Genomic DNA, 27,696 nt, shown 5'->3' with positions numbered 1-27,696 from the left:
AACGTTAAATGCGTTGTGGGATGAAAAATATAATATGTTATAACACAGATGTGGCAGTGGACTCCAGCGTTTTGATGAGATGGAAGTGTTATAACGCCTTTAGCATTGCAGATGCTCTAAAAGCATCCGCAACGCGTGTTGATCGCGCGTTAATAGGGTGATGTGGAAGAACAAGAAAAGGATGTGGAACAGTGAGAGAGGAGAGAGATATTTAACACGTTCAGAACATTGAACATATTAATCGAGACAGTAGGTAGATCCCACGTAATGCATGTGGTGGTGGTCGATCAGGTGGTCGACCACTACCATATGGTCGACCACCAAAGTGACGTGGGCGTTATAACGACAATGTAGACCACAACCATTATAATAAATTTTGACGCCACTGGGCCTACAACGAAGCAGCCACACATCACAAGACACGTACCAAGTAACCACTGACGAGGTTGACCACAACCAAGAGACAAGTCCAGAAACGCTGACTCCAGATGGATTCCATGGAAGACTACTCGACTCCGAACTTCTTCTTCAACTGGCATACGAACTCGTAGACCTTGAACGGGTCGTAGAGCGTCTTGGCGACGCTCTCCCTCTCCATGCAGCGCCTACCCCACGCCACCAACTTCGGCACCTCCGCCTCGACGGTGAAACCAGCGCAGGTCTCGTAGGTGTAGAACCAGGCGCAGAAGGGGACCAGCGCAATGTCGACGTAGCCGAAGGCGTCGCCACCGAAGTACTTCTTGTCGCCCAGCTCAGCCTCCAGGAGCTTCAGGATCTCGATGAACTCTTTCTTGGCCTCCTGTTGGGCCTCTCCCTTCAGCTTCCACAGTCTGGTTCCGCACTCGTAGATCTGATCCATGAAGCAAGAGCAGAAGGCAGACGACTCGTCAGCAATTAATTCACATCGAAACAAATACTTGAAGTTCATATGTAAGTTACGAATCCAACTCTTTTTCATTTGATTTCGATAGCTAATTATAGCCAAACAGTTCGCCAACTATACAAAACTCTGCAAGACTGCAACAACAAAAAAAAAAAAAATCCTTTTTCCTTCTTTTGATCAAGAAAACAATATATTCTTTAACTAATTTCTTCCTGAAACAGAGAGGGATGTATATTGCCTATCTAGATGTCTGGCGTAAACTATACGCGTTAGATCTGGTAAGTAGATGCTAAAAACAACACTTCGGGTATGCTCTCCCTTTCTTCATTAAGGAGAGATAGATTGATTGCGAAAGAAGGGAAAGGTAAGATTGCTTCAATCAGTAATGAAAACAGGAACGACTACCCACCAATCTCTAATATTGATCAACAACACTAAAAATCAAATGTATAATCAATTCCCCCTGAGAAATAACTTTCTCAAACTCCACAACAAGAAAGTTAGAAGCTTAGAGCCTACGTGGCAGCTACCTCCTCAAACGTACGGCGGCCCAGCCGAATTAGCAAGGTAAAACTAGGGTTATTCTGCACAACCAACAATCAAACAGGTGGCGCGCATAGCAATCGGGCGTACCTTTTTGTCAACGAAGTCGCCCCAGAAGCGCGCCTGGGCGCGGGCGTATGGGTCCGCCGGTAGAAGCGGTGCGACGTCGGACCACACCTCGTCGATGTACTGCACGATGATGAGGGACTCGCACACCGGCTTGCCGTTGTGGATGAGGACGGGGATCTTCTTGTGGACGGGGTTGGATTGCAGCAGCAGCGGGCTCTTGTTGCTCAAGACCTCCTCCTTGTACTGGTACGCCACCCCCTTCTCCGCAAGCGCAATTCGGCACCGCTGCCCGAACGGACTCACCCACACATCTAGCAACACCACCGCCTCTGCCATTGTCGCTCCTCTCTCTCTCTCTCTCTCTCTCTTACTCGCGTTCCAAAACGATGCGGATGGGGAGGCGATTCGAGAGCTTAAATAAAACACTAAAGCAGAAAATTTTGATGGGCTCACCGCTTCGTGTGAGGCAATCACTTACGCGACCTCGTTGACCGTGCAGATTTTTTCTAGGGTTGTCTCCAGCATTCGATTCGGAGAAATAAGTCACGTCTTACGTCACGAGTGCCGACGGAGGAGGTTCCATGAACCGTCGATGGGGAGATCAACGGCAAGAGATGTAGAGCTGATCAAATCGTAAGGTGGAGGCAGGCTTAGAACCACCGAGATGCTTCGTTCATGCATATTTATCGATTTGCATTTCCAGCAATTAATTCCGTTAATGTAAACGATCTCAACCCAAATTTATTAGCCAAAATCAGAAATTTTACCCATTGCATTAAAATAATAATCGTTGGGCTTCGGCCCAGTTGACTGCTCACAAGTAGGCCCATTCGTCTTGTGACGCCATTTTAAAGGCCGAACTATAACTTGTACGCCCAGATGTTGAAAACAAATATAAATTTCACGATATTAGTTTTTTCTAACACCCGTAAGTTACGGATTGATCCTGGTCACGATCAGATGAGGGAGCGATCAAGGATGAAACTGGTGACGGGGGTCTTCACTATAGATCCCATCACGAGCTTAAGGAATCTCTTCAACAGTCAAAGAAGCGTTCAAGTTAGACCCTCGTGATCCAAGCAAATCAAAAAGGAAAAGATGGGTGAGAATTAAATAAGTGACTTGATTTTCTTGTGCATATTTATCCCCGTGGGAGTGGGAATTTTGTTATACTGTTTCTTTGGCAAAATACGTGGGTCACAATCTTCGGTTTTCCACGTCTGAGTTGTCAATGCAAATTGCTTTTTCCACCCCTTGACACCGCACCCCCCCTCCCCTCTTTTCTCTCTCCCATTCAAATGACATTTTTACTCTTTTTTTTTCTTTATTTTTATTTTATTTTACTTATATATATATATTTTTTAATTTTAATTAATTTTTATTTAGTTTTATTTTTTAAATTAATTTTGTTTATTATTTTTTCATTAATACTTATATATTTTTTTAATTTTATTTAATTTTTATTTAGTTTTATTTTTAAATTAATTTTGTTTATTATTTTTTAAATTTTACTTAATTTTTATTTAGTTTTATTTCTTTAATCAATTTTGTTTATTATTTTTTTATCAAATTTTTTTATTTTTTTATTTTATATAATTTTTAACATAGGTCCGAATCTCTTCCTTTTTTAAATTACCTTCCTAATTCGATACTTAAAAGAGAACCAGTTTTAAAATAGAACTAGCTGACAAAAAATAAAATTTATATAAAATTGAAAAAAATATAATAAACAAAATTGATTAAAAATAAAACAAAATAATATTTATATAAAATTCTAAAAATAAAGTATTGATAAAAAATAATAAACAAAATTGATAAAAAAAATAAAACTAAAAAAAATAAATAAAATTGAAAAAAAAAATATCATATAGATGAAAAAAATAATAAATTAAATTAATTAAAAAATAAAATTAAAAATATATGAGACCTATTTTTAAATAAAATTAATTAAAAATTTTAAATAAATAAAAATAAGAGGATAGAAATGTCATTAGAATGGGAGAGAGAGAGGAAGTGGGGGGGGGGGGGGGGGTGTAAGAAGGGTGGGAAAAGCAGCTCTCGTTGTCAATTCATCACATGTTCTCCCCACCTTGTAATCCAAGTTGTCCCTCTCATTTTTCGTTAACCGTGTGACTTTATGTTCATCACATTCTCGACTGGCCTTCCCAGCCCTCTCTCTTCGAGCGTCAAATAGTAGAGATCTATTCAGCTTATGTAAAAATGGAATTTATCATTTTAGCGGCGAAATAGTAGAGATTTCGTAGTAAGTGTTGGAAACATAGCTGAATTGATTATAATAAAACAGAATTGCAGAATAAGATAAGGGTTAGGGTTTGAATCTCGATAAAATAGAGTAATATCATTTTTCGTCATGACTAATTTCAGTTTTTTGATTTACTTCCTCACAAATAGTCGTGAGACCGATCGTGTGGGACCGCTGGGATGACAGATCATTCTACCTTTTTATAAAAAAATTTGTGCATTCGATTAAATTAAATAAATCGGTTGAATTGATTTAATTTAAAATTTCAATTCAATTATTTTAAAATTTTATTTAAGAAAATATTTAATTTGATTAATTTATTTCAATTTTATTTTTTTAAATTTTTTATCTTATTAAATTGAATAAATCGTATTAATCAAAATAAAAAAATTATATATTATTAATTAAATGAATTTATAAATTCATAATTAATTGATAAATCTATTATAATATTTAAAAATTTTATTTATTTCAGTTAATTCGGTCAAAAATTAAATTAATTGATATTTTATAAATTCGAATTGTTTGATTTTTATTTAAAAATTTGGTAGCTTCAGTTAGTTTTAAAAAATTTAGTTCTATTCGATTTTAATCGAATATTCATCCTAGAAGAAGTCAAGTGTCGAGTGGTATAGTTGCCCTTGTGTCAAATTGGAGTCAAATGTCGAGTGATATAGTTGTCTTTGTGTCAAATTACATCAAATGTAAGTTTCACCCGATTTAAATATGCTTTTAAAAGTCTAGTCTCAGCATTGATCTTGATCGGAGTTGACTTTCATATGACTTAATTACTTACATCTCAATTTGACTTTTTACTTTTTTTTTCCATGTCATATGATATTGAACTATCTCCACCACATCATGGGTGATGATTCAGGTCCAAATGGATCAGTTTGTTTGTGCCCTAGTAGTCTAGTAGATGATAAAAGAAATCTCTTCAAAGGGAAATGGAAAAAAAAATGGAATATATATAATGGTAAAACTGGGCGATAATGATTAATCATGCCAACTATTATTAACTATTAAAATTTTAAAATAATTAAATATAATAATAATAAGGAAATGAATTGCATATACGATAAGTAGTGAGAGAGCTAAATTTAAATCAAATTCGATTGGAACTAAATTGATAATGACCATGTTAATTTAGATCAAAATTGACTTAGTTAAATTATAATTGAATCAAAATTAGAATTTACACCGATTCACACATTTTAAAATAAATTATTATATTTTGAAGAAACTTTCTCTTTCAATTCATTTTCTCTTTTGCCTCTCTGCGTACATAGCCATGCGGCCTCTGCCGTCCCTCATTTCCCTTTTTTTTTCTCCTCCCCCGTTTAATTCCTTCTTCTTCTCTTCTCCAACGGGAACAAAGGGGGAAAAAATATACAGCTTTCCCCTTTCTTTTTCTCAAGCACAAGAGCCCTCTTTTTCTCCTCCCGTTTCTCCAGCAGGAGCTGCAGTTCGCTCCCAACGGCAAGAGGGTAGTAGCCCTCCTCCCTACTTAATTCTTTCGGTGTTTTTTCTAGCCTAGCAACCGCCGGAGCTAATCAAGGCCACCGGCGAAATGGAAAGGTTCTCCTTCTTTATTCTTTCAACGTTCCGCTATTTCACCATTTGGTCCTTTCTCTCGGCCAACAACACTAAACTCTCATTTCTTTCATATTCTTTTAGGTTTGCTGGTCAACGGCAACAAGAACGTCACGTATAGTTGTATAATTATTTTTAAAAAAATATTAATACAATATTTAAAATAATAAATTAAAATTAAAATAATTAAATTATTGAAGTGTATATAATTAATATCATTTTTTTATTGATATACGTTCATACGCAGATTAAGATAAACAAGGACGTTTTAAAAAATAAATAGATATTTAAACTTATTCTTTTATTGATATTGTATCTTACTGATTTGTAAATTTTATGATATCTTAGAATTAATAAAATTTATATTAAAAGTTGATTTGAATTTATCGTTCAAATTAATCAAAAAGATACCAATTGAGAATGTAAAAATTAAAATAAATAATAAAAAATTAAATTAAATAATAAAGATGAGAATAAAAAATATAAAAAGATGAAATTTATGAATCTAATTTTATAATAGAATTCTATATCAGAGTATCTAACTGTCCATTTGTTATTGTGATCACTCACAATCCAAATTACCCTTATTATTTATATGTTATGATAACACGATTGTCTATTATAAGTCTTTATTATGATTTCAACTAGTGAGAATTTTTAGCCTGTATATTAAATAATGTATACGATAATATATTCTGAATAGATTTTTAATTTATATGTGTGACTCTAATTAATTTATTTTTTACATGATTTATTTTATATAGTCACATATATATATATATACACTTTAGAATACATGTGTTGGAATTTTCATTTAACCTGATAGGAAATGCCACGTGTTAAACGTTTTTCTTATTCTTTTATTATATAAATTCAAAATGCAACCGACATACAAGTTAATTTTTAAAATAATTGTATTTATGTTATTAAGTTGTAACAATGCTAGGGCTTTATTTTGTGAAGATATAAATATTCACATGCAACAGTCACCCGTGCTACGTTTAAATAAGAATGTTTTATGACAACTAAATAATTAATAATTAAATTACGTTTCTAATTAATTAATATTTTTAGCTATCAATTTGACAATAAAATTTACCCTCTCTGGGCTAGGGCTGGTTCGGTACGGTATACCGAATTTTGTATACGATACCGTATACCGTACCGAAAATTTCGGCATAAAAAAATCTATACCGTTACCATACCGAAAATTCGGTATACCGGAATTTTGGTATTTTCGGTATACCGAAATACCGAAATACCGAATTTTCAGTATATTACACCGAAAATATTGAAAATTTTGGTATACTGATAATTTCGATACGGTATTATACCGAAAATGTTGCTATACCGAAATACCGAACAATAATAATTGCGTACCGTTACCGATACCGAAAATTTCGGTACGGTATAATACCGTACCGAATTTTTCGGTATACTGAAATTTTCGATATGGACGGTAAATATCGATATGGTATGTGCGATATACCGAAAATTCGATATTTTTTCCCACCCCTACTCTGGGCCAACGTCTATTTTATTTTGACGCCAGTGCGACGACAACGAAGCAGCCACACAACACAAGACAGGCAACAAGTAACTACTGACGAGGTAAACCACAATCATTAAAATAAATTTTGACGCCAGTGCGCCAACAACGGAGCAGCCACACAACACAAGACACGTACCAAGTAACCACTGACGAGGTTGGCCACAACCAAAAACAAGTCCAGAAACGTCGACTACAGATGGATTCCATGGAAGACTACTCGACTCCGAGCTTCTTCTTAAACTGGCATACGGACTCGTAGACCTTGAGCGGGTCGTGGAGCATCTTGGCGACGCTCTCCCTCTCAATGCACCGCCTGCCCCACATCACCAACTTCGGCGCCTCCGCCTCGACGCTGAAACCAGCGAAGGTCTCGTAGGTGTAGAACCAGGCGCATAAGGGGGCCAGCGCAATGTCGACGTAGCCGAAGGTGTCGCCACCGAAGTATTTCTTGTCGCCCAGCTCAGCCTCCAGGACCTTCAGGATCTCGATGAACTCTTTCTTGGCCTCCTGAAGGGCCTCTCCCTTCAGCTTCCACAGTCTGGTTCCGCACTCGTAGAACTGATCCATGAAGCAAGAGCAGAAGGCAGACGACTCGTCAGCAATTAATTCTCAGCGAAACAAATACTGGATGTTCATATGTAAGTTACGAATCCAACTCTTTTTCATTTGATTTCGATAGCCAATTATAGCTCCTTTTTCCTTCTTTTGATCAAGAAAACAATATATTCTTTAGCTAATTTCTTCCTGAAACAGAGAGGGATGTATATTGCCTATCTAGATGTCTGGCGTAAACTCTAGGTTAGATCTGGTAAGTAGATGCTAAAAAGAACACTTAGGGTATGCTGTCACTTTCTTCATTTGTGATAGAAGGGAAAGGTAAGATTGCTTCAATCAGTAATGAAAACAGTAAGAACTACCCACCAATCTCTAATATTGACCAAAAACACTAAAAACCAAATGTATAATCAATTTCCCAAGAGAAAGAACTTTCCAACCGCTGGTTCTTCGACACCAGTTGTTCTCAAACTCCACGACAAGAAAGTTAGAAGCTTAGAGCCTCCGTGGCAGCTACCTCCTCAAAGTACGGCGGCCCGGCCGAATTAGCAAGGTAAAACTAGGGTTATTATGCACAACCAACAATCAAAACAGCAGGTGGCGGGCATAGCAATCGGGCGTACCTTTTTGTCAACGAAGTCGCCCCAGAAGCGCGCCTGGGCGCGGGCGTATGGGTCCGCCGGTAGAAGCGGTGCGCCGTCGGACCACACCTCGTCGATGTACTGCACGATGATGAGGGACTCGCACACCGGCTTGCCGTCGTGGATGAGGACGGGGATCTTCTTGTGGACGGGGTTGGATTGCAGCAGCAGCGGGCTCTTGTTGCTCAAGTCCTCCTCCTTGAACTCGTACGCCACCCCCTTCTCCGCAAGCGCGATTTGGCACCGCTGCCCGAACGGACTCCCCCACACATCTAGCAACACCACCTCTGCCATCGTCGCTCCTCTCTCCCAAGCAGAAAATTTTGATGGGCTCACCGCTTCGTGTGAGGCAATCACTTACGCGACCTCGTTGACCGTGTAGATTTTTTCTAGTGTGGTCTCCAGCATTCGATTCGGAGAAATAAGTCACGGCTTGCGCCACGAGTGCCGACGGAGGAGGTTCCATGAACCGTCGATGGGGAGATCAACGGCAAGAGATGTAGAGCTGATCAAATCGTAAGGTGAAGGCAGCTAGAACCACCGAGATGCTTCGTTCATGCATATTTATCGATAGCGTTTCCCGCAAATAATTCCGTTAATGAAAACGATCTCAACCAAATTTATTAGCCATAATCAGAAATTTTACCCATTGCATAAAAAATAATAATCGTTGGGCTTCGGCCCAGTTGACTCATGACTGCTGACAAGTAGGCCCATTCGTCTTAAAGCCCGAACTTACTTTGTACGTCCTGTCATTTAATTGCAATTTCCCTTCTCCACAAAACGGCGCCAGATGTAGAAAACAAATATAAATTTCACAATTTTAGTTTTTTCTAACACCCGTAGGTTACGGATTGATCCTGTCCACCATCAGATGCGGGAACGATCAAGGATGAAGCTGGTGACGGAGGTCTTCACTATAGATCCCATCACGAGCTTATGGAATCTCTTCGACAGTCAAAGAAGCGCTCAAATTAGACCCTCGTGATCGAAGCAAATCAAAGGAAAAAGATGGGAGACAATTAAATAAGTGACTTGATTTTCGTGTGCATATTTATCCCCGTGGGTGTGGGAATTTTTTTTATACTACTTCTTTAGCAAAATACATGGGTCACAACCTTCAGTTTTCCACGTCTCAATTTGAGGAGATGTTAATTCCTCACATGTTCACCACATTCCCGAATGACCTTTCTTGTCCTCTCTATTCGAGCGTCAAATACTAGTAGAGATCTCGTAGACAAAGTGTTGGACGCCAAATCATAGTGGTCTAGGAATAAATTAGAGATGAAAAAAAAATTTAATTAAATTAAATAAATTGATTTATCAAATTAAAAAATTTAATTTAATTATTTTAAAATTATAAAAATTTTAAAAAATATATTTAATTTGATTAATTTATTTTGATTTTGATTTTATAATTTTTTATTAGCCATGCGGCGTCTGCCGTCGCTCATTCCTTTTTTTTTATTTTTTTTCCCCTTTTCTCCCATTTAATTTCTTCTTCTTCTCTTCTCCAACGGCAACAAAGGGGGAAAAAAATTACAGCTTTCCCCTTTCTTCTTCTCAAGCACAAGAGCCTTCTTTTTCTCTTCCCGTTTCTCCAGCAAGAGCTGCTGTTCGCTCCCAACGACAAGGGTAGTAGCCCTCCTCCCTACTTCTTTCGGTGTTTTTTCTAGCCTACCAACCGCGCGCCGGAGCTAATCAAGACCACCGGCGAAATGGAAAGGTTCTTCTAACTTATTCTTTCAACGTTCCGCTATTTCACCATTTGGTCCTATTCTCTCGGCCAACAACAGTAAACTCTCATATCTTTCATATTCTCTTAGGTTTGCTGTCGGTTTCAACTCGTCAACAGCATAAAGAACGTCACGTATATAATCATTTTTAAAAGAGCTTAAAATACTATTTAAAATAGTATAATAGATTTAAAATAATTAAATTATTAAAAGATAAATAATTAATAATATTTTTTTCACGTAGGATTTTATATGGAGATTAAGATAAAAATATATTTTAAAAGATGAATAAATGTGCTTCTTGTTGATATTGACCGTCATATATAAATCTTATCTTGATATTTTAATAAACAAATAAAATTCATATTAAAAATTTACTTGTGTAATCGTTCAAACTAATCGATACAGATTAAAAATGTGATAAATGATAAAATAATAATAATAATAAATATAAAAATGAATGATATAAAAAAGATAAAAATTATGAGTCTACTGTTATAACAAATTTTATACCAGAGCATTGAACAGTATATATATTGTTAAAATAAAGTTTCTTGTCACAATAAATTTCTGTCATAAATTTGTCACAACAAATTTGGACCGTTCGATTTTAAAATTAAGATTAAATCCAGGCCGTAGATTGAATGAGTGATTGTGATGGTTTGGATTTAATCTTCTATTTTAAATTCTAACGGTCCAGATTTGTTGTGACAAATTTGTGATAGAAATTTGTTGTGACAAGGATGACTCCTTATATTGTTATGGTAGTATGATCGTTCGCAGTCCAAAGCATTTTAACGTCCATATATTATGATAACACAATTGTTCGTCATTAGTGTTTGTTATGATTTCTACCAATGAAGATTTTTAATCTGTACATTAGATAAGGTATGCTCTAAATAGATTTTTAACCTATATGATATTATTATTATATGATGACATTGACTCCAATTAATTTATTTTTATTTAATTTATCAAATTTATATCATTGAAACATATTAATACATGACATTGAAATCTGATAGGAAAAGCCACGGGTTAGACGTTGTTCTTATTCTTTTATTATATAAATTCAAAATACAACACACATACAAGTTAATTTTTAAATTAATTTTATTTATGTTATTAATTTATAACAATGATAAGGCTTTATTTTGCGAAGATATAACTATTCACATGCAACAATTACCTGTGCTCCTTTTAAACAAAATGTTTTGTGACAACTAAATAATTAAAAATTAAATTTAGTTTCTTATTAATTAATATTTTTAGCTATCAATCTGACAATAAAGTATGCCCTCTCTGAGCGAACGTCGATTTATTTTAACCCCTCCAACCACGAACAAAGCCAGTGCGGCTACAACGAAGCAGCCACACAATACACGACACATACCAAGTAACTACTAATTGAGATTGACCAAACAAGTCCAGAAACATTGACTCGAGATGGATTCCATGAAGACTACGCCACTCCGTCCTTCTTATTCAACTGGCATATGAACTCGTAGACCTTGACCGGGTCGTAGAGCGTCTTGGCGACGCTCTCCCTCTCCATGCACCGCCTAACCCACGCCGACAACTTCGGTGCCTCCGCCTCGACGCTGAAACCAGCGAAGGTCTCGTAGGTGTAGAACCAGGCGCAGAAGGGAACCAACGCAATGTCGACGTAGCCGAAGGCGTCGCCACCGAAGTACTTCTTCTCGCCCAGCTCAGCCTCCAGGAGCTTCAGGATGTCGATGAACTCTTTCTTGGCCTCCTGTTGGGCCTCTCCCTTCAGCTTCCACAGTCTGGTTCCGCACTCGTAGATCTGATCCATGAAGCAAGAGCAGAAGGCAGACAACTCGTCAGCAATTAATTCACAGCGAAACAAATACTGGATGTTCATATGTAAGTTACGAATCCAACTTTTTTCATTTGATTTCGGTAGCCAATTATAGCCAAACAGTTCAACAACTATACAAAACTCTGCAAAAAAAAAAAAAAAAAAAAATCCATTTTCCTTCTTTTGATCAAGAAAACAAGATATTCTTTAACTAATTTCTTCCTGAAACAGAGAGGGATGTATATTGCCTATCTAGATGTCTGGCGTAAACTATAGGTTAGATCTGGTAAGTAGATGCTAAAAAAAAACACTTCGGCTATGTTCTATCTTTCTTCATTTAGTAGAGTGAGATTGATTGCGATAGAAGGGAAAGGTAAGATTGCTTCAATCAATAATGAAAACAGTAAGGACTACCCGCCAATCTCTAATATTGACCAAAAACACTAAAAATCAAATGTATAATCAATTCCCCAAGAGAAAGAACTTTCCAACCGCCTGGTTCTTTCACACCAGTTGTTCTCAAACTCCACGACAAGAAAGTTAGAAGCTTAGAGCCTCCGTGGCAGCTACCTCCTCAAACGTACGGCGGCCCAGCCGAATTAGCAAGGTAAAACTAGGGTTATTCTGCACAACCAACAATCAAACAGGTGGCGGGCATAGCAATCGGGGGTACCTTTTTGTCAATGAAGTCACCCCAAAAGCGCGCCTGAGAGCGGGCGTATGGGTCCGCCGGTAGAAGCGGTGCGCCGTCGGACCACACCTCGTCGATGTACTGCACGATGATGAGGGACTCGCACACCGGCTTGCCGTCGTGGATGAGGACGGGGATCTGCTTGTAGACGGGGTTGGATTGCAGCAGCAGCGGGCTCTTGTTGCTCAAGTCCTCCTCCTTGTACTCGTACGCCACCCCCTTCTCCGCAAGCGCGATTCGGCACCGCTGCCCGAACGGACTCACCCACATATCTAGCAACACCACCGCCTCTGCCATTGTCGCTCCTCTCTCTCTCTCTCTCTCGCGTTCCAAAACGATGCGGATGGGGAGACGATTCGAGAGCTTAAATAGAACACAAGAAGAAAATTTGAATGGGCTCACCGCTTCGTGTGAGGTAATCACTTACGCGGCGCTCGTTGACCGTACATAATTTTTCTAGCGTTGTCTCCATCATTCGATTCGGTGAAATAAGTCACGGCTTGCGTCACGAGTGCCGACGGAGGAGGTTCCATGAACCGTCGATGGGGAGATCAACGGCAAGAGATGTAGACGAGAGCTGATCAAATCGTAAGGTGGAGGCAACTAGAACCACCGAGATGCTTCGTTCATGCATATTTATCGATAGGCATTTCCAGCAATTAATTCCAATAATGTAAACGATCTCAACCCAAATTTATTAGCCAGAATCAAAAATTTTACCCATTGTATAAAAATAATAATCGTTGGGCTTCGGCCCAGTTGGCTGCTGACAAGTAGGCCCATTCGTCTTGTGACGCCATTTTAAAGCCCAACTATAACTTTGTACGTCTTGTCATTTAATTACAATTTCCATTATCCACAAAACCGCGCCAGATGTAGAAAACAAATATAAATTTCACAATTTTTGTTTTTTCTAACACCCGTAAGTTACGGATTGATCCTGGTCACGATCAGATGAGGGAACGATCAAGGATGAAGCTGGTGACGATCTTCACTATAGATCCCATCACGAGCTTAAGGAATCTCTTCAACAGTCAAAGAAGCGTTCAAGTTAGACCCTCGTGATCCAAGCAAATCAAAAAGGAAAAGATGGGTGAGAATTAAATAAGTGACTTGATTTTCTTGTGCATATTTATCCCCGTGGGAGTGGGAATTTTGTTATACTGTTTCTTTGGCAAAATACGTGGGTCACAATCTTCAGTTTTCCACGTCTGAGTTGTCAATTCATCACATGTTCTCCCCTCCCCACCTTGTAATCCAAGTTGTCCCACGTCCCTCTAATTTTTCGTTAACTATGTCACTTTATGTTCACCACATTCTCGACTGGCCTTCCCATTCCCAGTCCTTTCTCTTCGAGCGTCAAATAGCATAGATCTCGTAGTCGAGCTAAGGGTAAATAAAATAGCAGAGATCTCGTAGTCGAGCTTGGGCATCAAATAACATGAGGTCCAAGGAGGTGACATGAGATCCTTCTTCACGCTGGTGATGTGACCAGTCCCATCTCAATTCGTCCATCTCTTCTTCGTCGCACACGATTGACAAATTAATTAATCAATGGCCGTGGCATTATTTATATGACAGGTTATGACAGACCAAGATGTGCCAGGGCCGAGTGATCCATACCTGAGGGAGCACGTCCACTGGTAATTAATTAGTGTGATTTATATATAATCGATATGATTAGCAAAATTAGTGATTGGATGCAAGTGAATCTCGTAAAGACATGGACACAATCTTGGAGACAGTGATGTGAGCTTTTATAGTGACTGACCATTTGCCTTTAATTTGTTTCATGAATTCTGGATGGAATGTAATGCAGGATCGTGACTGACATTCTTGGCAAGACCGATGCTTCTTTTGGTGGGCCAATTCTACTCGCTCCACTCTGCGTTACTCGTATTGTTCGATAGAGATTTTCGCTAGCTGATGATATCTCTGTTGTCGTTTCACGAATTAATGTGGCAGGGAAGGAGGTGTTGAGCAACGAGAGCCCTCGGCCGAGCATCGGAATCCACCGGTTCATCTTCGTGCTGTTCCAGCTGAAGCTGCGGCAGTCGGTGGCGGTGGCGGCGGCGCCGGCGATGAGAGACCGTTTCAGCACGCGGCGGTTCGTGGAGGACAACGACCTTGGGCACCCGGTGGCTGCCGTCTACTTCAACGGGCAGCGGGAGACGGCGGCGAGGCGGTGCTGATGGGATGTGCGCGGCAGCTAGCTAGCTAGCGCATGCAGTGTGGGAGCTGTGCGTCCGTGTCAGGAAATTAAAGAGGTTGGATGTATAAAAAGAAAAACCTAACCGTAAATGTTTAATTGATAAGTATATTGTTGGAATGGAATAATTTTTTGGCATTTGCAAATTCTCATGTTGAATTTATGGATGGAGAAAAGATAAGATGTCCTTGTAGAAAATGTCACAATGGGAAATTTTTACAATGTGACAAAGTTCGCGAACATCTTTGTAGATTTGGTTTTACTTCGAATTATTATAATTAGACATGCCATGTTGAACCATTTATACCTGACGAGGATTATTTTGGATAAAATATACAATCGTCAGTGAGCGGTGATCAAAGTGCTTATAATCAATTCAATCCATATCAGATTCCAAGAGGTCATAATTTATTTTCTGATCCGAGTTTTGCAAGCTCTAGTTGTCCTCCAACTGATGAACAAATATTTTCTGCTTATACATCACCATTTGAGGGGGTACAAGAATAAAATATTTATGAGAATTTAAATAATCAGGCATATCAACAATTTAAGAAATGCTAAATGTTGCAGATGAACCTGTGTGGGTTGGTTGTGACACTCACATTAAATTATCTGTCACTGCGAGATTATTAAATGTAAAAGCAGAGCACAATGTGTCTGAAAATTATTTTACTAATCCCAATCACTAACCCTCTCATTTTTCGTTAATCGTGACATTTTATGTTCACCAGATTCCCGACTGGCCTTCCCAGTCCTCTCTGCTCAGGCGTCAAATAGCAGAGATCTCGTAGTCAAGCTAGGGGTAAATAAAAATTTAATTTAATTAAATAAATCGATTGAATTGATTTAATTTAAAATTTTAATTTACTTATTTTGAAAATTAAATATTTTTTTTAAAAATTGATTAATTTAATTCAATTTTAATTTTAAAAATTCTTATTCGATTAAATTGAATAAATCAAATTAATCAAAATAAAAAATAATTTATAAATTATTAATTAAATAAATATATATTTTTTTAATTAATTGATAAATCTATTATAATATTTAAAAAATTATTTATTTCAGTTAATTCAATCGAAAATCAAATTAATTAATATTTTATTAATTTGATTTATTTTATTTTTATTTAAAAATTAAATAAATTCAGACACTTCAAAAAAATTCATTTCAATTCAATTTTAATCTAATATTCATGCTTATAAGGAGTGAAGTGTTGAATGTTATAGTTGCCATTTGCCAAATTGCATCATGTAAATTTCACCTGATTTGAATATGCTTTGAAAAGTCTGGAATCAGCATTGGTCTTGATCCGACTTGACTTTCATATGACTTTTAGCTTACCTCTCAATTTGACTTTTGACTTTTTTTTATGCCATATGAAATTGAACTCTCCACCACATCATGGGTGATGATTCAGGTCCAAATGAATCAGTTTGTTTATGCCCTAGTAGATGATAAAAGAGATCTATTCAAAGGAAAATGGAAAAAAAATGGAATATATATAATGGTAAAACTAGGCGATATATTTCAGTATTATCATGGTTAATCATGCCAACTATTGTTAAATATTATTTTTTTATAAATAATTAAATATAATAATAATAAGGAAATTAATTGAATATCTGATAAGTAGTGAGAGAGCTAAATTAAAATCAATTTCGATTGGAATTAAATTCAAAAGATAGACGTAGAGATAGAGACTATGTTAATTTAAATCAAAATTGATTTAAAATTAATTAAATTAAATTATAATTGAATCAAAATTAAATTGTACACCGATTCAGACATTTTTAAATAATTTATTATATTAAAAAAAACATTTCTCTTTCAACTTACTTTCTCTTTTTTTCTTCCCCCCCCCCCCCCTTTAATTTCTTTCATATTCTCTTAGTTTTGCTGTCGGTTTCAACTGGTCAACAGCATTAAAGAACGTCACGTATATAATCCTTTTTAAAATAGATTAAAATAATAGTTAAAATAGTATAAGAGAATTAAAATAATTAAATTATTAAAAGATAAATAATTAATATTATTTTTTGTTCACATAGGATTTTATACGGAGATTAAGATTAAAAACATATTTTAAAAAATGAATATGTTTGCATCTTGTTGAAGTTGACCGTCATTTATAAATCTTATTATATTTTATGATGATATTTTAATAAATAAATAAAATTTATAATAAAAGTTTACTTGAATAGACTAATCGAGAAGATACGGATTGAAATGTAATAATTATGATAAATAATAAAAAAATAAAATAAAACAATAAAAATAAGAATGACTAATATAAACAAGCTAAAAATTATGAACCTAGCATTGAGATCTGCTTTTCCCACCCCCCTCACCGCACCCCCGCCCCTCCCACCTCCTCTCTCTTCCTCTCAAATTACATTCCTATCCATTTCTTTTTATTTATTTTTTAATTTTTTAATTTTTTAATTTTTTATTTAGGTTTATTTTTTAATTAATTTTATTTAAAAATAACTCTAATATATTTTTAATTTAATTTTGTTTTATTTTTTAATTAATTTAATTAATTATTTTTTTCATCAATACTATATTTTTTCAATTTTTATTTAATTTTATTTTTTAATCAATTTTGTTTATTATTTTTTATCAATACTTTATTTTTAGAATTTTATATAAATTTTATTTAGTTTTATTTTTTAATCAATTTTGTTTATTATATTTTTTTCAATTTTATATAAATTTTATTTTTTAATTATTTTTATTTATTATTTTTTCATAATACTTGTATTTTTTCCAATTTATAATTTTTTAAAATTTTGTTTTTTATTGATTTTATTTTTTTGTTAATCAGTTTTTTTATCAATTTTTTTTATTAGTTTTATTTTTTTGAGTGGTGTTTTGACAGGTGTCAATGGTTGGAGAATGTGTAATTTAAAGAGGATGAGAGATTCTAACATGTGTTATGTGTCAAGGATTAGAGGGAAGGATGATTTAAAGGGAGAGAAGGTTCTAACATGTGTCAAGAGTTGGAGGGGGGTAATTTAAGTATCGAATTAGGAAGGTAATTAAGAAAAAAGCTACTTGTCACAATAGAATTCCCGTCACAAATGTTGTGACGGGAATCTGCACCGTTGGATTTTAAAATTAAGATTAAATCCTGATCGTAAATTGAATGGATGATTGTGATTGAATGGGTGATTGTAATTGAATGGGTGATTGTGATTGAACGGTCCAGATTCCCATCACAAATTTATGACGGAAATATGTTGTGACAAGTAGCATCACTCAATTTAAAAGAGAGAGATTCTGACCTATGTTAAAAATTATATAAAATAAAAAAATTTAATAAAAAAATAATAAACAAAATTGATTAAAGAAATAAAACTAAATAAAATTTAAAAAATAATAAACATAATTAATTTAAAAATAAAATAAATAAAAATTAAATAAAATTAAATAAAATTAAATATATATATATATATAAATATTAATGAAAATAATAAACAAAATTAATTAAAAAATAAAACTAAATTAAAATTAATTAAAATTAAAAAAATATATAAATAAAATAAAATAAAAAAACAGAAAAAAGGGTAAAATGGTCATTTGAATGGGGGAGAGAGAGAGGAGGAGAGAGGGGTGCGGTGTCAGGGGAGGGGGGAAAAGTAATTTACCCTTGCATTATAACATAGTTTTATATCAGAACATTGAACCGTTCATATGTTGTTGTGATAGTGTGATTGTTCGCGGTCCAAAGCACTTTAATACCCATATATTGTGATAACATAATTGTCCGCGATCAGTATTTATTATGATTTTCATAGATGAAGATTTTTAATTTTACATTAGATAATGTATGCGATAATATACTCTAAATAGATTTTTAACCTATATGTCTCGATGACATTGACTCTAAATTATTTATTTTTACTTAATTTATCAAATTTATATCATTGAAATATATATAGATATTGATACATATATTGAAATTATATTATTAATAATCTATATAAGAATTTTCATTTAATCTGATAGGAAAAGCCACGGGTTAAACGTTTTTCTTATCTTTTTTTATCATATAAATTCAAAATACAACACACATACAAGTTAATTTTTAAAATAATTTTATTTATGTTATTAACTTATAACAATGATAAGGCTTTATTTTGTGAAGATAAAAATATTCACATGCAACAATTACCCTTGCTCCCTTTAAACAAGAATGTTTTGTGACAACTAAATAATTAATAATTAAATATAGTTTTCCAATTAATTAAAAATTTTAGCTATCATATGACAATAAAGTATGCCCTCTCGAGCGAACAACGATTTATTTTAACCCCTCCAACCACGAACAAAGCCATTGCGGCTACAATGAAACAGCCACACAAAACGACGCATACCAAGTAACTACTAATTGAGATACAATCATCCTTAGTATTATTTATATATATATATATAATCTATGTTTAACATACTAGATTAATTTTAAAGATATACGTTTTTTTATTCGTTTATTATATAAATTCTAAATACAACACACTTACAAGTTAATTTTTAAAATAATTGTATTTATGTTATTAACTTGTAACAATGCTAAGGCTTTATTTTGTGAAGATATTCACATGCAACAATTAATCGTACTACTTTTAAACAAGAATGTTTTGTGACAACTAAATAATTAATAATTAAATTAAGTTTATAATTAATTAATATTTTTAGCTATCAATTTGACAATAAAGTTTGCCCTCTCTGGGCCAACGTCGATTTTATTTTGACGCCAGTACTTGCTACAACGAAGCAGCCACACTGTAGTCGAAGCAACCACACGACACACGACACGTACCAAGTGACCACCGACATGGTTGACAACAACCATTAAAATAAATTTTGACGCCAGTGCGACTACAACGAAGCAGCCACACAACACACGACACGTACAGGTAACCACCGACATGGTTGACCACAACTATTAAAATAAATTTTGACGCCAGTGCGACTACAACGAAGCAGCCACACAACACACGACACGTACAAGTAACCACCGACGAGGTTGCCCACAACCAAGAAACAAGTCCAGAAACGCTGACTCCAGATGGATGCCAAGGAAGACTACTCGATTCCGTACTTCTTCTTCAACTGGCATACTAACTCGTAGAGCTTGAGCGGGTCGTAGAGCGTCTTGGCGACGCTCTCCCTCTCCATGCACCGCCTGCCCCACGCCGCCAACTTCGGCACCTCCGCCTCGACGCTTAAACCACCGCAGGTCTTGTAGGTGTAGAACCAGGCGCAGAAGGGGGCCAGCGTGATGTCGACATAGCCGAAGGCGTCGCCACCGAAATACTTCTTGTCGCCCAGCTCAGCCTCCAGGAGCTTCAGGATCTCGATGAGCTCTTTCTTGGCCTCCTGTTGGGCCTCTCCCTTCAGCTTCCACAGTCTGGTTCCGCACTCGTAGATCTGATCCATGAAGCAAGAGCAGAAGGCAGACGACTCGTCAACATTTAATTTACAGCGGAACAAATACCGGAAGTTCATATGTAACTTAAGACGAGTGATAAAAGGGAAAGGTAAGATTGCTTCAATCAGTAATGAAAACAGTAAGGACTACCGACCAATCTCTGATATTGATCAAAAACAATAAAAATCAAATGTATAGTCAATTCCCCAAGAGAAAGAACATTCCAAACGCCTGGTTCTTTCACACCAGTCGTTCTCAAACTCCACGACAAGCAAGTTAGAAGCTTAGAGCCTCCGTGGCAGCTACCTCCTCAAACGTACGGCGGCCCAGCCGAATTAGCAAGGTAATATTCTGCACAACCAACAATCAAACGGGTGGCGGCCATAGCAATCGGGCGTACCTTTTTATCAATGAAATCGCCCCAGAAGCGCGTCTGGGCGCGGGCGTATGGGTCCGCCGGTAGAAGCGGTGCGCCGTCGGACCACACCTCGTCGATGTACTGCACGATGATGAGGGACTCGCACACCGGCTTGCCGTCGTGGATGAGGACGGGGACTTTCTTGTGGACGGGGTTGGATTGCAGCAGCAGCGCGCTCTTGTTGCTCAAGTCCTCCTCCTTGGACTCGTACGCCACCCCCTTCTCCGCAAGCGCAATTCGGCACCGCTGCCCGAACGGACTCACCCACCGATCTAGCAACACCACCGACTCTGCCATCCTCTCTCGTACGCTTTGTGGACACTGGCGGATCCAAGGGGGGGCGAGGGGGGGCTTGAGCCCCCCCTGAGATCGGCTCACCTTTGAGGGCGACAAGATCCAGGGCGCGGCTGCCATTGTCGCTAAACTCTCGTCCCTCCCCTTCCAGCAGTGCGCCCACGCCATCTCCACCGTCGATTGCCAGCCCTCGGGACCCCCTGGTGGCGTGCTTGTCTTCGTTAGCGGATCGCTCCAGCTCGGTGGCGAACAACATCCGCTCAAGTTCAGCCAGTTATTTTTCTTTTACCTATTTATACATTCTAGAGTTAGCCATATTTCAGGTTGATGGCTCCTTCACCATCTATGGTTTATTATGAGAATATGATCATAAATAGATGATTCCTTCCTTTATTTATTTTTGTGGGCGTTCTTATGATTCTAGGTGATAGTGCTATTATCTAGTCTATTCTCAAAATAATAATAATAATATTATTATTATTATTGACATGTTTTTAAATTTACTTTCTCGGGTCACGTTCAGTTGGTGACTAAGATTGAGTCCTTCTTGTCCTTCATTAGTTTTGCAAATATTGACACATGTTATTATGTGATTGTTTAATAAACAAATTCATGGTCTTCAATTTCTTATAAGATTAAAATCTGATCATAGAGGGTTTAGATGTATGAAGATCAGATGAATCTAGTTGGATTAAAAGGCTTTAGCTGTTAGATGCTAGAATATTGAAACTGATCTCTTCATGATCATATAAACATGTGAAAATCCTATTTGAATTAGATCATCATCGGTCTGGTTGAAAAAATTGAGCACCGGTTGAAAAATTAATTTGGATTCGCCACTGTTTGTGGAGTCGGTGGGGGGAAGAGAGGGGAGGATGAATAAAAAGGATGAAAATTTTTATTTTTATTTGAAATATAGTAAATTAAAGAGAGAAAAAGAAAAGATGTATAATTTTTTTAAATTGTTAGAATTTTTTATAGTTAGATTTAGAATGTAAAAAAGAGAACTAAATAAGTGGCTTGATTTTAGTGTGCATACTTATGGCTTTGAGAGTGGATTTTTTTAATATCACCTATTTGATAAAATAGGTTAATTTTAAAGGTATACAAGATTAATTTTAAAGGTATACGTTTTTTATTCGTTTATTATATAAATTCTAAATACAACACACTTACAAGTTAATTTTTAAAATAATTGTATTTATGTAATAAACTTGTAACAATGCTAAGGCTTTATTTTGTGAAGATATTTTTCACATGCAACAATTAATCGTACTACTTTTAAACAAGAATGTTTTGTGACAACAAAATAATTAATAATGAAATTAAGTTTATAATTAATTAATATTTTTAGCTATCAATTTGACAATAAAGTTTGCCCTCTCTGGGCCAACGTCGATTTTATTTTGACGCCAGTACTGCTGCAACGAAGCAGCCACACTGTAGTCGAAGCAGCCACACAAGACAAGACACGTACCAAGTGACCACCGACATGGTTGACCAGAACCATTAAAATAAATTTTGACGCCAGTGCGACTACAACGAAGCAGCCACACAACACACGACACGTACATGTAACCACCGACATGGTTGACCACAACCATTAAAATAAATTTTGACGCCAGTGCGACTACAACGAAGCAGCCACACAACACAAGACACGTACTAGTAACCACCGACGAGGTTGCCCACAACCAAGAAACAAGTCCAGAAACGCTGACTCCAGATGGATGCCATGGAAGACTACTCGATTCCGTACTTCTTCTTCAACTGGCATACGAACTCGTAGACCTTGAGCGGGTCGTAGAGCGTCTTGGCGACGCTCTCCCTCTCCATGCACCGCCTGCCCCACGCCGCCAACTTCGGCACCTCCGCCTCGACGCTTAAACCAGCGCAGGTCTCGTAGGTGTAGAACCAGGCGATGAAGGGGGCCAGCGTGATGTCGACGTAGCCGAAGGCGTCGCCACCGAAGTACTTCTTGTCGCCCAGCTCAGCCTCGAGGAGCTTCAGGATCACGATGAGCTCTTTCTTGGCCTCCTGTTGGGCCTCTCCCTTCAGCTTCCACAGTCTGGTTCCGCACTCGTAGATCTGATCCATGAAGCAAGAGCAGAAGGCAGACGACTCGTCAGCAATTAATTCACAGCGAAATAAATACTTTTCATTTGATTTCGATAGCCAATAATTGCCAAACAGTTCAAGGACTATACAAAACTCTGCAAGACTGCAACGAACAAAAAAAAAATCCTTTTTCCTTCTTTTGATCAAGAAAACAAGATATTCTTTAACTAATTTCTTCCTGAAACAGAGAGGGATGTATATTGCCTATCTAGATGTCTGGCGTCAACTATAGGTTAGATCTGGTAAGTAGATGCTAAAAAGAACGCTTCGGGTATGCTGTCACTTTCTTCATCAAGAAGAGAGAGATTAATTGTGATAGAAGGGAAAGGTAAGATTGCTTCAATCAGTAATGAAAACAGTAAGGACTACCCACCAATCTTTGATATTGAACAAAAACACTAAAAATCAAATGTATAATCAATTCCCCAAGAGAAAGAACATTCCAAACGCCTGGTTCTTTCACACCAGTTGTTCTCAAACTCCACGACAAGCAAGTTAGAGGTTTAGAGCCTCCGTGGCAGCTACCTTCTCAAACGTACGGCGGCCCAGCCGAATTAGCAAGGAAATATTCTGCACAACCAACAATCAAACAGGTGGCGGCCATAGCAATCGGGCGTACCTTTTTGTCAACGAAGTCGCCCCAGAAGCGCGTCTGGGCGCGGGCGTATGGGTCCGCCGGTAGAAGCGGTGCGCCGTCGGACCACACCTCGTCGATGTACTGCACGATGATGAGGGACTCGCACACCGGCTTGCCGTCGTGGATGAGGACGGGGACCTTCTTGTGGACGGGGTTGGATTGCAGCAGCAGCGGGCTCTTGTTGGTCCAGTCCTCCTCCTTGTACTCCTCCTTGTACTCGTACGCCACCCCCTTCTCCGCAAGCGCGATTCGGCACCGCTGCGCGAACGGACTCACCCACAGACCTAGCAACACCACCGCCTCTGCCATCCTCTCTCGTACTCTTTGTTTGGAGTAGGTGAGGGAGGAGAGGAGAAGATAAATAAAAGGGTGAAAATTTTTAATTTTTATTTGAGATATAGTAAATTTAAGAGAGAAAAAGAAAAGATGGATAAATTTTTTAATATCGGTAGGTTACGGATTGATCCCGTCCACGATGAAAGAAGAGAGAACAATCAAGGATGCGGCTGGATCCGAGGTCTTAGTGCAGCTCCTATCACAAGCTTAAGGAATCTCTGCAACAGTTAAAGAGAATTACAACGGAGGCTAATACGTTCAAGACAGACTCTGCTAATCGAACCAATTAAGAACGAAAAAAGATGGGGGAGAACCAAATAAGTGGCTTGATTTTAGTGTGCATGCTTATGCCTTTGAGAGTGGATTTTTTTAATATCACCTATTTGATAAAATAGGTGGGTCACAACCCTTAGTTTTCCACGTTTAATTTGAGGAGTTGTCAATTCATCACACGTTCTCCTCACTTTATAATGTATGGTGTCTCACGTCCCTCTTATTTGTCGTTAATCATATGATTCACCATATTTTCAGACTGGCCCTATCCTCCATATTCGAGCATCCAATAATAGAGGTCTCGTAATCTTAATAAGTGTTGGGCGCCAAATGATAGTGGTCTTGGAAAAAAGAATTAGGGTGGATAAAAATTTGATTAAATCGAATAAATTCATTGAACCGATCAAATTTAAAAATTCAATTTGATTATTTTAAAATTTTAATTAAAAAAAAGTAATTAATTCGATTCGATTTTTTATTTTAAAATTTATTATTCGATTAAACTGAATAAATTGAATTAATTAAAATAAAATTTTAATTTATAAATTTTTAACTAAGTGAATTTATCAATTCTTAATTAATTGATAAATCTCTCTTATTATTTAAAAAATTTAGTTATTTCAATTAATTCGATTGAAAACTGAATTATTTGATAATTTATCAATTCGTTAATTCGATTTATTCGATTTTTATTTAGAAATTTAATCAATTTGATTAATTTAAAAATATTTAAGTTCATTCAATTTCAATTAATTCAATTCAATTTTATTCGAATATACTAGTCAAGTGTAGGAATATACCTGTTGTAGCGTGCTTCTTTTCCGGCGAACTGGGACTGCTCGACTGGGAAGCTTGCGTCGGAGAAACCCTCGTCTCTGGCTCCGGCGTCAAAGATCGCTGCTTCTGTCGGAAGAGTTATCACTTGACGGAAGACTCTCCACGAATCCACAAACCAAATCCTACGATTTGGCGTTCTTCTCCGGCAACCTCTTCTCCTCTTCACTTGGACGCAATCTCACACCCGGCACTCAGCCATCGAACCCTTGTCCCAGGGCTCTCCTCTCCCTTTAATAGGGAGAGGCTCTTGCTCCACGGAGTGCAGATCGTGCGGAGCGTGGCGAGAACCGTGGGTGGTGGACGGGCGGTTACAAAACTGCCAACATCTCCCACTCGTCCAAGTGAAGCCACAAAGGTAAATGCAAATGATCACAAAGACCATTAAGAGGTATCTAGTCACGTAGACTACCGAAATGCACGGTCACATAGACTGCAAGAACAACCAATTCATACTTAGGAAAATGGTTCGTGCGACAGCAAGCACATTGAGCATTCATTGCTAAGAAAGTTGTTACACTTTACATAGCTGCTCATAGAGCGATCAACACTAAGAAAGTTGTTACTCCTAACTTAGTAGCTCTCCAAATAGTACATAACCATTTTCTGAATGACACACAGTCATTTATCTGATGGCTCACAACCATCATCCAGGTGGCACCTAGCCGTTCTCCAGTGATACACAAATCACTCTTCTTGTGGTACGTAACCATTTCCTGGACTCATTATGTCTTGCTATTTACCCAGATTAAATAATATGTATTTACATCAATATGAACATCTCTAATCCCTCAATTTGACTATTATGTCAAGAGCATGTTCCATATTCAATATTCACAAACATTTCTATACATAACAGAAATGGGTCGACCAGTGAATAACATCATAAGATGTAAATATGTTTAATCTTCCTTTTTAGCTAGAATCTATTCATTCTAATCAGTCGCTTTCCTAGTTATGCTCCATAGACCGAATCATCCATAGTCATAGGATACACGCTAAAGTAGCAGACACTGATTAGAATTTCAAGTAGACAGCCAAATAGTCACTAAGGGCAAATACTGAGATCAACATATAATCTCATAGGGCTCACATAGTAGAGAAGCAGGGATCCATTCTCCTACTACCCTAATTGTCGCATTAGCACATGTGGTATGAATCACATGCTACGATGTTATTCTCTTTACCAAAAAGAGTGCATGTTTTCCTCAAATTAACATCGTACAGATTTCGATCTAGACATTCCCAATGCCTAATCCAAAATTTAACACATAAATTCTAATCTGGCTTCTAACAGGTTTAGTAAATGGTGGGAGCATTTACTTCGATCATCAAACTTTAAATGATCTCATCTTGATTCCAATATCAAGGCGACCCCAGCTTATAGGAATGTAACAATTTTAACAGCTACATAAGCTAACAGCTGCTTAAGCTGAACTATAAGCACCGGTCTTACCTCTATTCATACATAACAAATAGAGATGATTGTCCATGTGAGAGGACCAATCACTACCTGCCAACATGCTCACCGAGATCTTAACTCAAGAATGTAACTTTTCACATACACTGAATAAATTATGGCATTTTACTTAATCAAATGTCAATTACAACTTTGTTACATTCTTCGAAGTCCCATAGACTTTACATGCTCATTAAATGACTCTCTAGTCATTGGCTTAGTAAAAGGATCTGCAAGCATAACTCTTGTAGGGATATACTCAAGAATCACCTTCTTTTTAGCAATAATATCCCTCACAAAGTTATATTTTATAGCTATATGCTTGCCCTTGCTGTGATATTTGGGATCCTTTGAGAAAGCTATAGCAGCTTGACTGTCACAATAGACAGTAACTGGACTCCCACTGTCTTCAGCAATCTTCAGATGTTTTAGGAACCTTCTCAACCAGACTGCTTCTTGCACAGCTGCTGAACATGCCACATATTCAGCTTCCATAGTTGACAAGGCTACACAAGCCTGTTTCTTGCTGTTCCAGGAGATGGCGCCACCATTCAGTAAGAACGCATAGCCTGATGTGGATTTTCTATCATCCAGGTCCCCTGCCCAATCTGCATCTGTATAGCCCTTCAAGCTCATATCTGACCCTTGAAAACAGAGACAATAATCTGTCGTCGCCTTCAGATATCTGAAAATCCTTTTTACTGCCTTCCAGTGTCTCGGTCCTGGGTTTGACTGGAACCGGCTGACTAAACCAACAGCATAGCTGATATCGGGACGTGTACACAACATAGTGTACATCAAACTACCAATAGCACTGGCATATGGTCTTTTCTTCATCTCGGCTATTTCATTAGGAGTCTTGGGACACATACTTCTTGCTCAGAACAGTACCTTTCACAATAGGTGTCTGTTCTATGTTGCACTCAGACATGCCGAACTGTTGTAACATCTTATTAATATAAGTCTCTTGAGACAAACCCAAAAGTCTTTTAGAACGATCTCTAATGATCTTCACCCCTAAGATGTACTCAGCTTCTCCCATATCTGTTGTATCAAATTGTGATGATAACCACTTCTTGATTTCATTCACAAACCTTATGTCATTTCCAGCTATCAACATATCATCAACATATAATGATAAAATGACATACTTTCCTTTTTCCCTTTTCAGGAAAACACAATGATCCTCATTGATCATTTCAAAACCATAAGATAAAATGACTTCATTAAATCTTATGTTCCATTGCCTTGACGCTTGCTTTAGCCCATATATAGATTTTTTAAGTCTACATACTTTATCCTCTTGGCCTTCAGCAATGAAACCTTCTGGCTGAAC

At 37.1% G+C, this 27,696-nt stretch overlaps 6 protein-coding genes across 6 annotated transcripts; 1 reads left to right on the top strand and 5 right to left on the bottom strand.

Moving 5' to 3' along the window:
• Nucleotides 1-351: 351 nt before the first annotated feature.
• LOC141842151 (putative glutathione S-transferase parA) lies at nucleotides 352-1,934 on the bottom strand. Its single transcript, XM_074730377.1, has 2 exons — nucleotides 1,517-1,934; nucleotides 352-850 (listed from the first exon to the last, which is right to left on the bottom strand). The coding sequence occupies exons 1-2, from the start codon at nucleotides 1,829-1,831 to the stop codon at nucleotides 506-508; spliced, it is 660 nt and encodes a 219-aa protein (XP_074586478.1). The 5' UTR covers nucleotides 1,832-1,934; the 3' UTR covers nucleotides 352-505.
• Nucleotides 1,935-6,955: 5,021 nt separating this feature from the next.
• Nucleotides 6,956-8,518, bottom strand: LOC141842143 (putative glutathione S-transferase). Its single transcript, XM_074730365.1, has 2 exons — nucleotides 8,082-8,518; nucleotides 6,956-7,461 (listed from the first exon to the last, which is right to left on the bottom strand). Exons 1-2 carry the CDS (start codon nucleotides 8,391-8,393, stop codon nucleotides 7,117-7,119), a joined length of 657 nt encoding a protein of 218 aa, XP_074586466.1. The 5' UTR covers nucleotides 8,394-8,518; the 3' UTR covers nucleotides 6,956-7,116.
• A 2,598-nt stretch (nucleotides 8,519-11,116) lies between these two features.
• LOC141842135 (glutathione S-transferase U19-like) lies at nucleotides 11,117-12,666 on the bottom strand. Its single transcript, XM_074730354.1, has 2 exons — nucleotides 12,331-12,666; nucleotides 11,117-11,642 (listed from the first exon to the last, which is right to left on the bottom strand). Exons 1-2 carry the CDS (start codon nucleotides 12,643-12,645, stop codon nucleotides 11,298-11,300), a joined length of 660 nt encoding a protein of 219 aa, XP_074586455.1. The 5' UTR covers nucleotides 12,646-12,666; the 3' UTR covers nucleotides 11,117-11,297.
• Nucleotides 12,667-12,685: 19 nt separating this feature from the next.
• LOC141824574 (CEN-like protein 2) lies at nucleotides 12,686-14,540 on the top strand. The gene is made up of 5 exons (XM_074711884.1): nucleotides 12,686-12,763; nucleotides 13,795-13,830; nucleotides 13,930-13,991; nucleotides 14,168-14,244; nucleotides 14,314-14,540. Exons 1-5 carry the CDS (start codon nucleotides 12,686-12,688, stop codon nucleotides 14,538-14,540), a joined length of 480 nt encoding a protein of 159 aa, XP_074567985.1.
• Nucleotides 14,541-19,262: 4,722 nt separating this feature from the next.
• LOC141827528 (putative glutathione S-transferase parA) lies at nucleotides 19,263-20,744 on the bottom strand. Its single transcript, XM_074714801.1, has 2 exons — nucleotides 20,392-20,744; nucleotides 19,263-19,990 (listed from the first exon to the last, which is right to left on the bottom strand). The coding sequence occupies exons 1-2, from the start codon at nucleotides 20,704-20,706 to the stop codon at nucleotides 19,646-19,648; spliced, it is 660 nt and encodes a 219-aa protein (XP_074570902.1). The 5' UTR covers nucleotides 20,707-20,744; the 3' UTR covers nucleotides 19,263-19,645.
• Nucleotides 20,745-22,064: 1,320 nt separating this feature from the next.
• LOC141834987 (glutathione S-transferase U19-like) lies at nucleotides 22,065-24,123 on the bottom strand. Its single transcript, XM_074722407.1, has 4 exons — nucleotides 24,109-24,123; nucleotides 23,916-24,012; nucleotides 23,441-23,780; nucleotides 22,065-22,791 (listed from the first exon to the last, which is right to left on the bottom strand). The coding sequence occupies exons 3-4, from the start codon at nucleotides 23,765-23,767 to the stop codon at nucleotides 22,447-22,449; spliced, it is 672 nt and encodes a 223-aa protein (XP_074578508.1). The 5' UTR covers nucleotides 23,768-23,780; nucleotides 23,916-24,012; nucleotides 24,109-24,123; the 3' UTR covers nucleotides 22,065-22,446.
• Nucleotides 24,124-27,696: the final 3,573 nt, after the last annotated feature.

Source organism: Curcuma longa, chromosome 1 (genome assembly GCF_044706935.1).
Source record: "Curcuma longa cultivar G26 ecotype Majalengka, Jawa Barat chromosome 1, ITB_CL_G26_1.1, whole genome shotgun sequence".
NCBI classification, from domain to species: Eukaryota; Viridiplantae; Streptophyta; class Magnoliopsida; order Zingiberales; family Zingiberaceae; genus Curcuma; species Curcuma longa.
The sequence above is the reverse complement of the archived record's forward strand: the minus strand, read 5'-3'. Positions and strand labels throughout refer to the sequence as shown.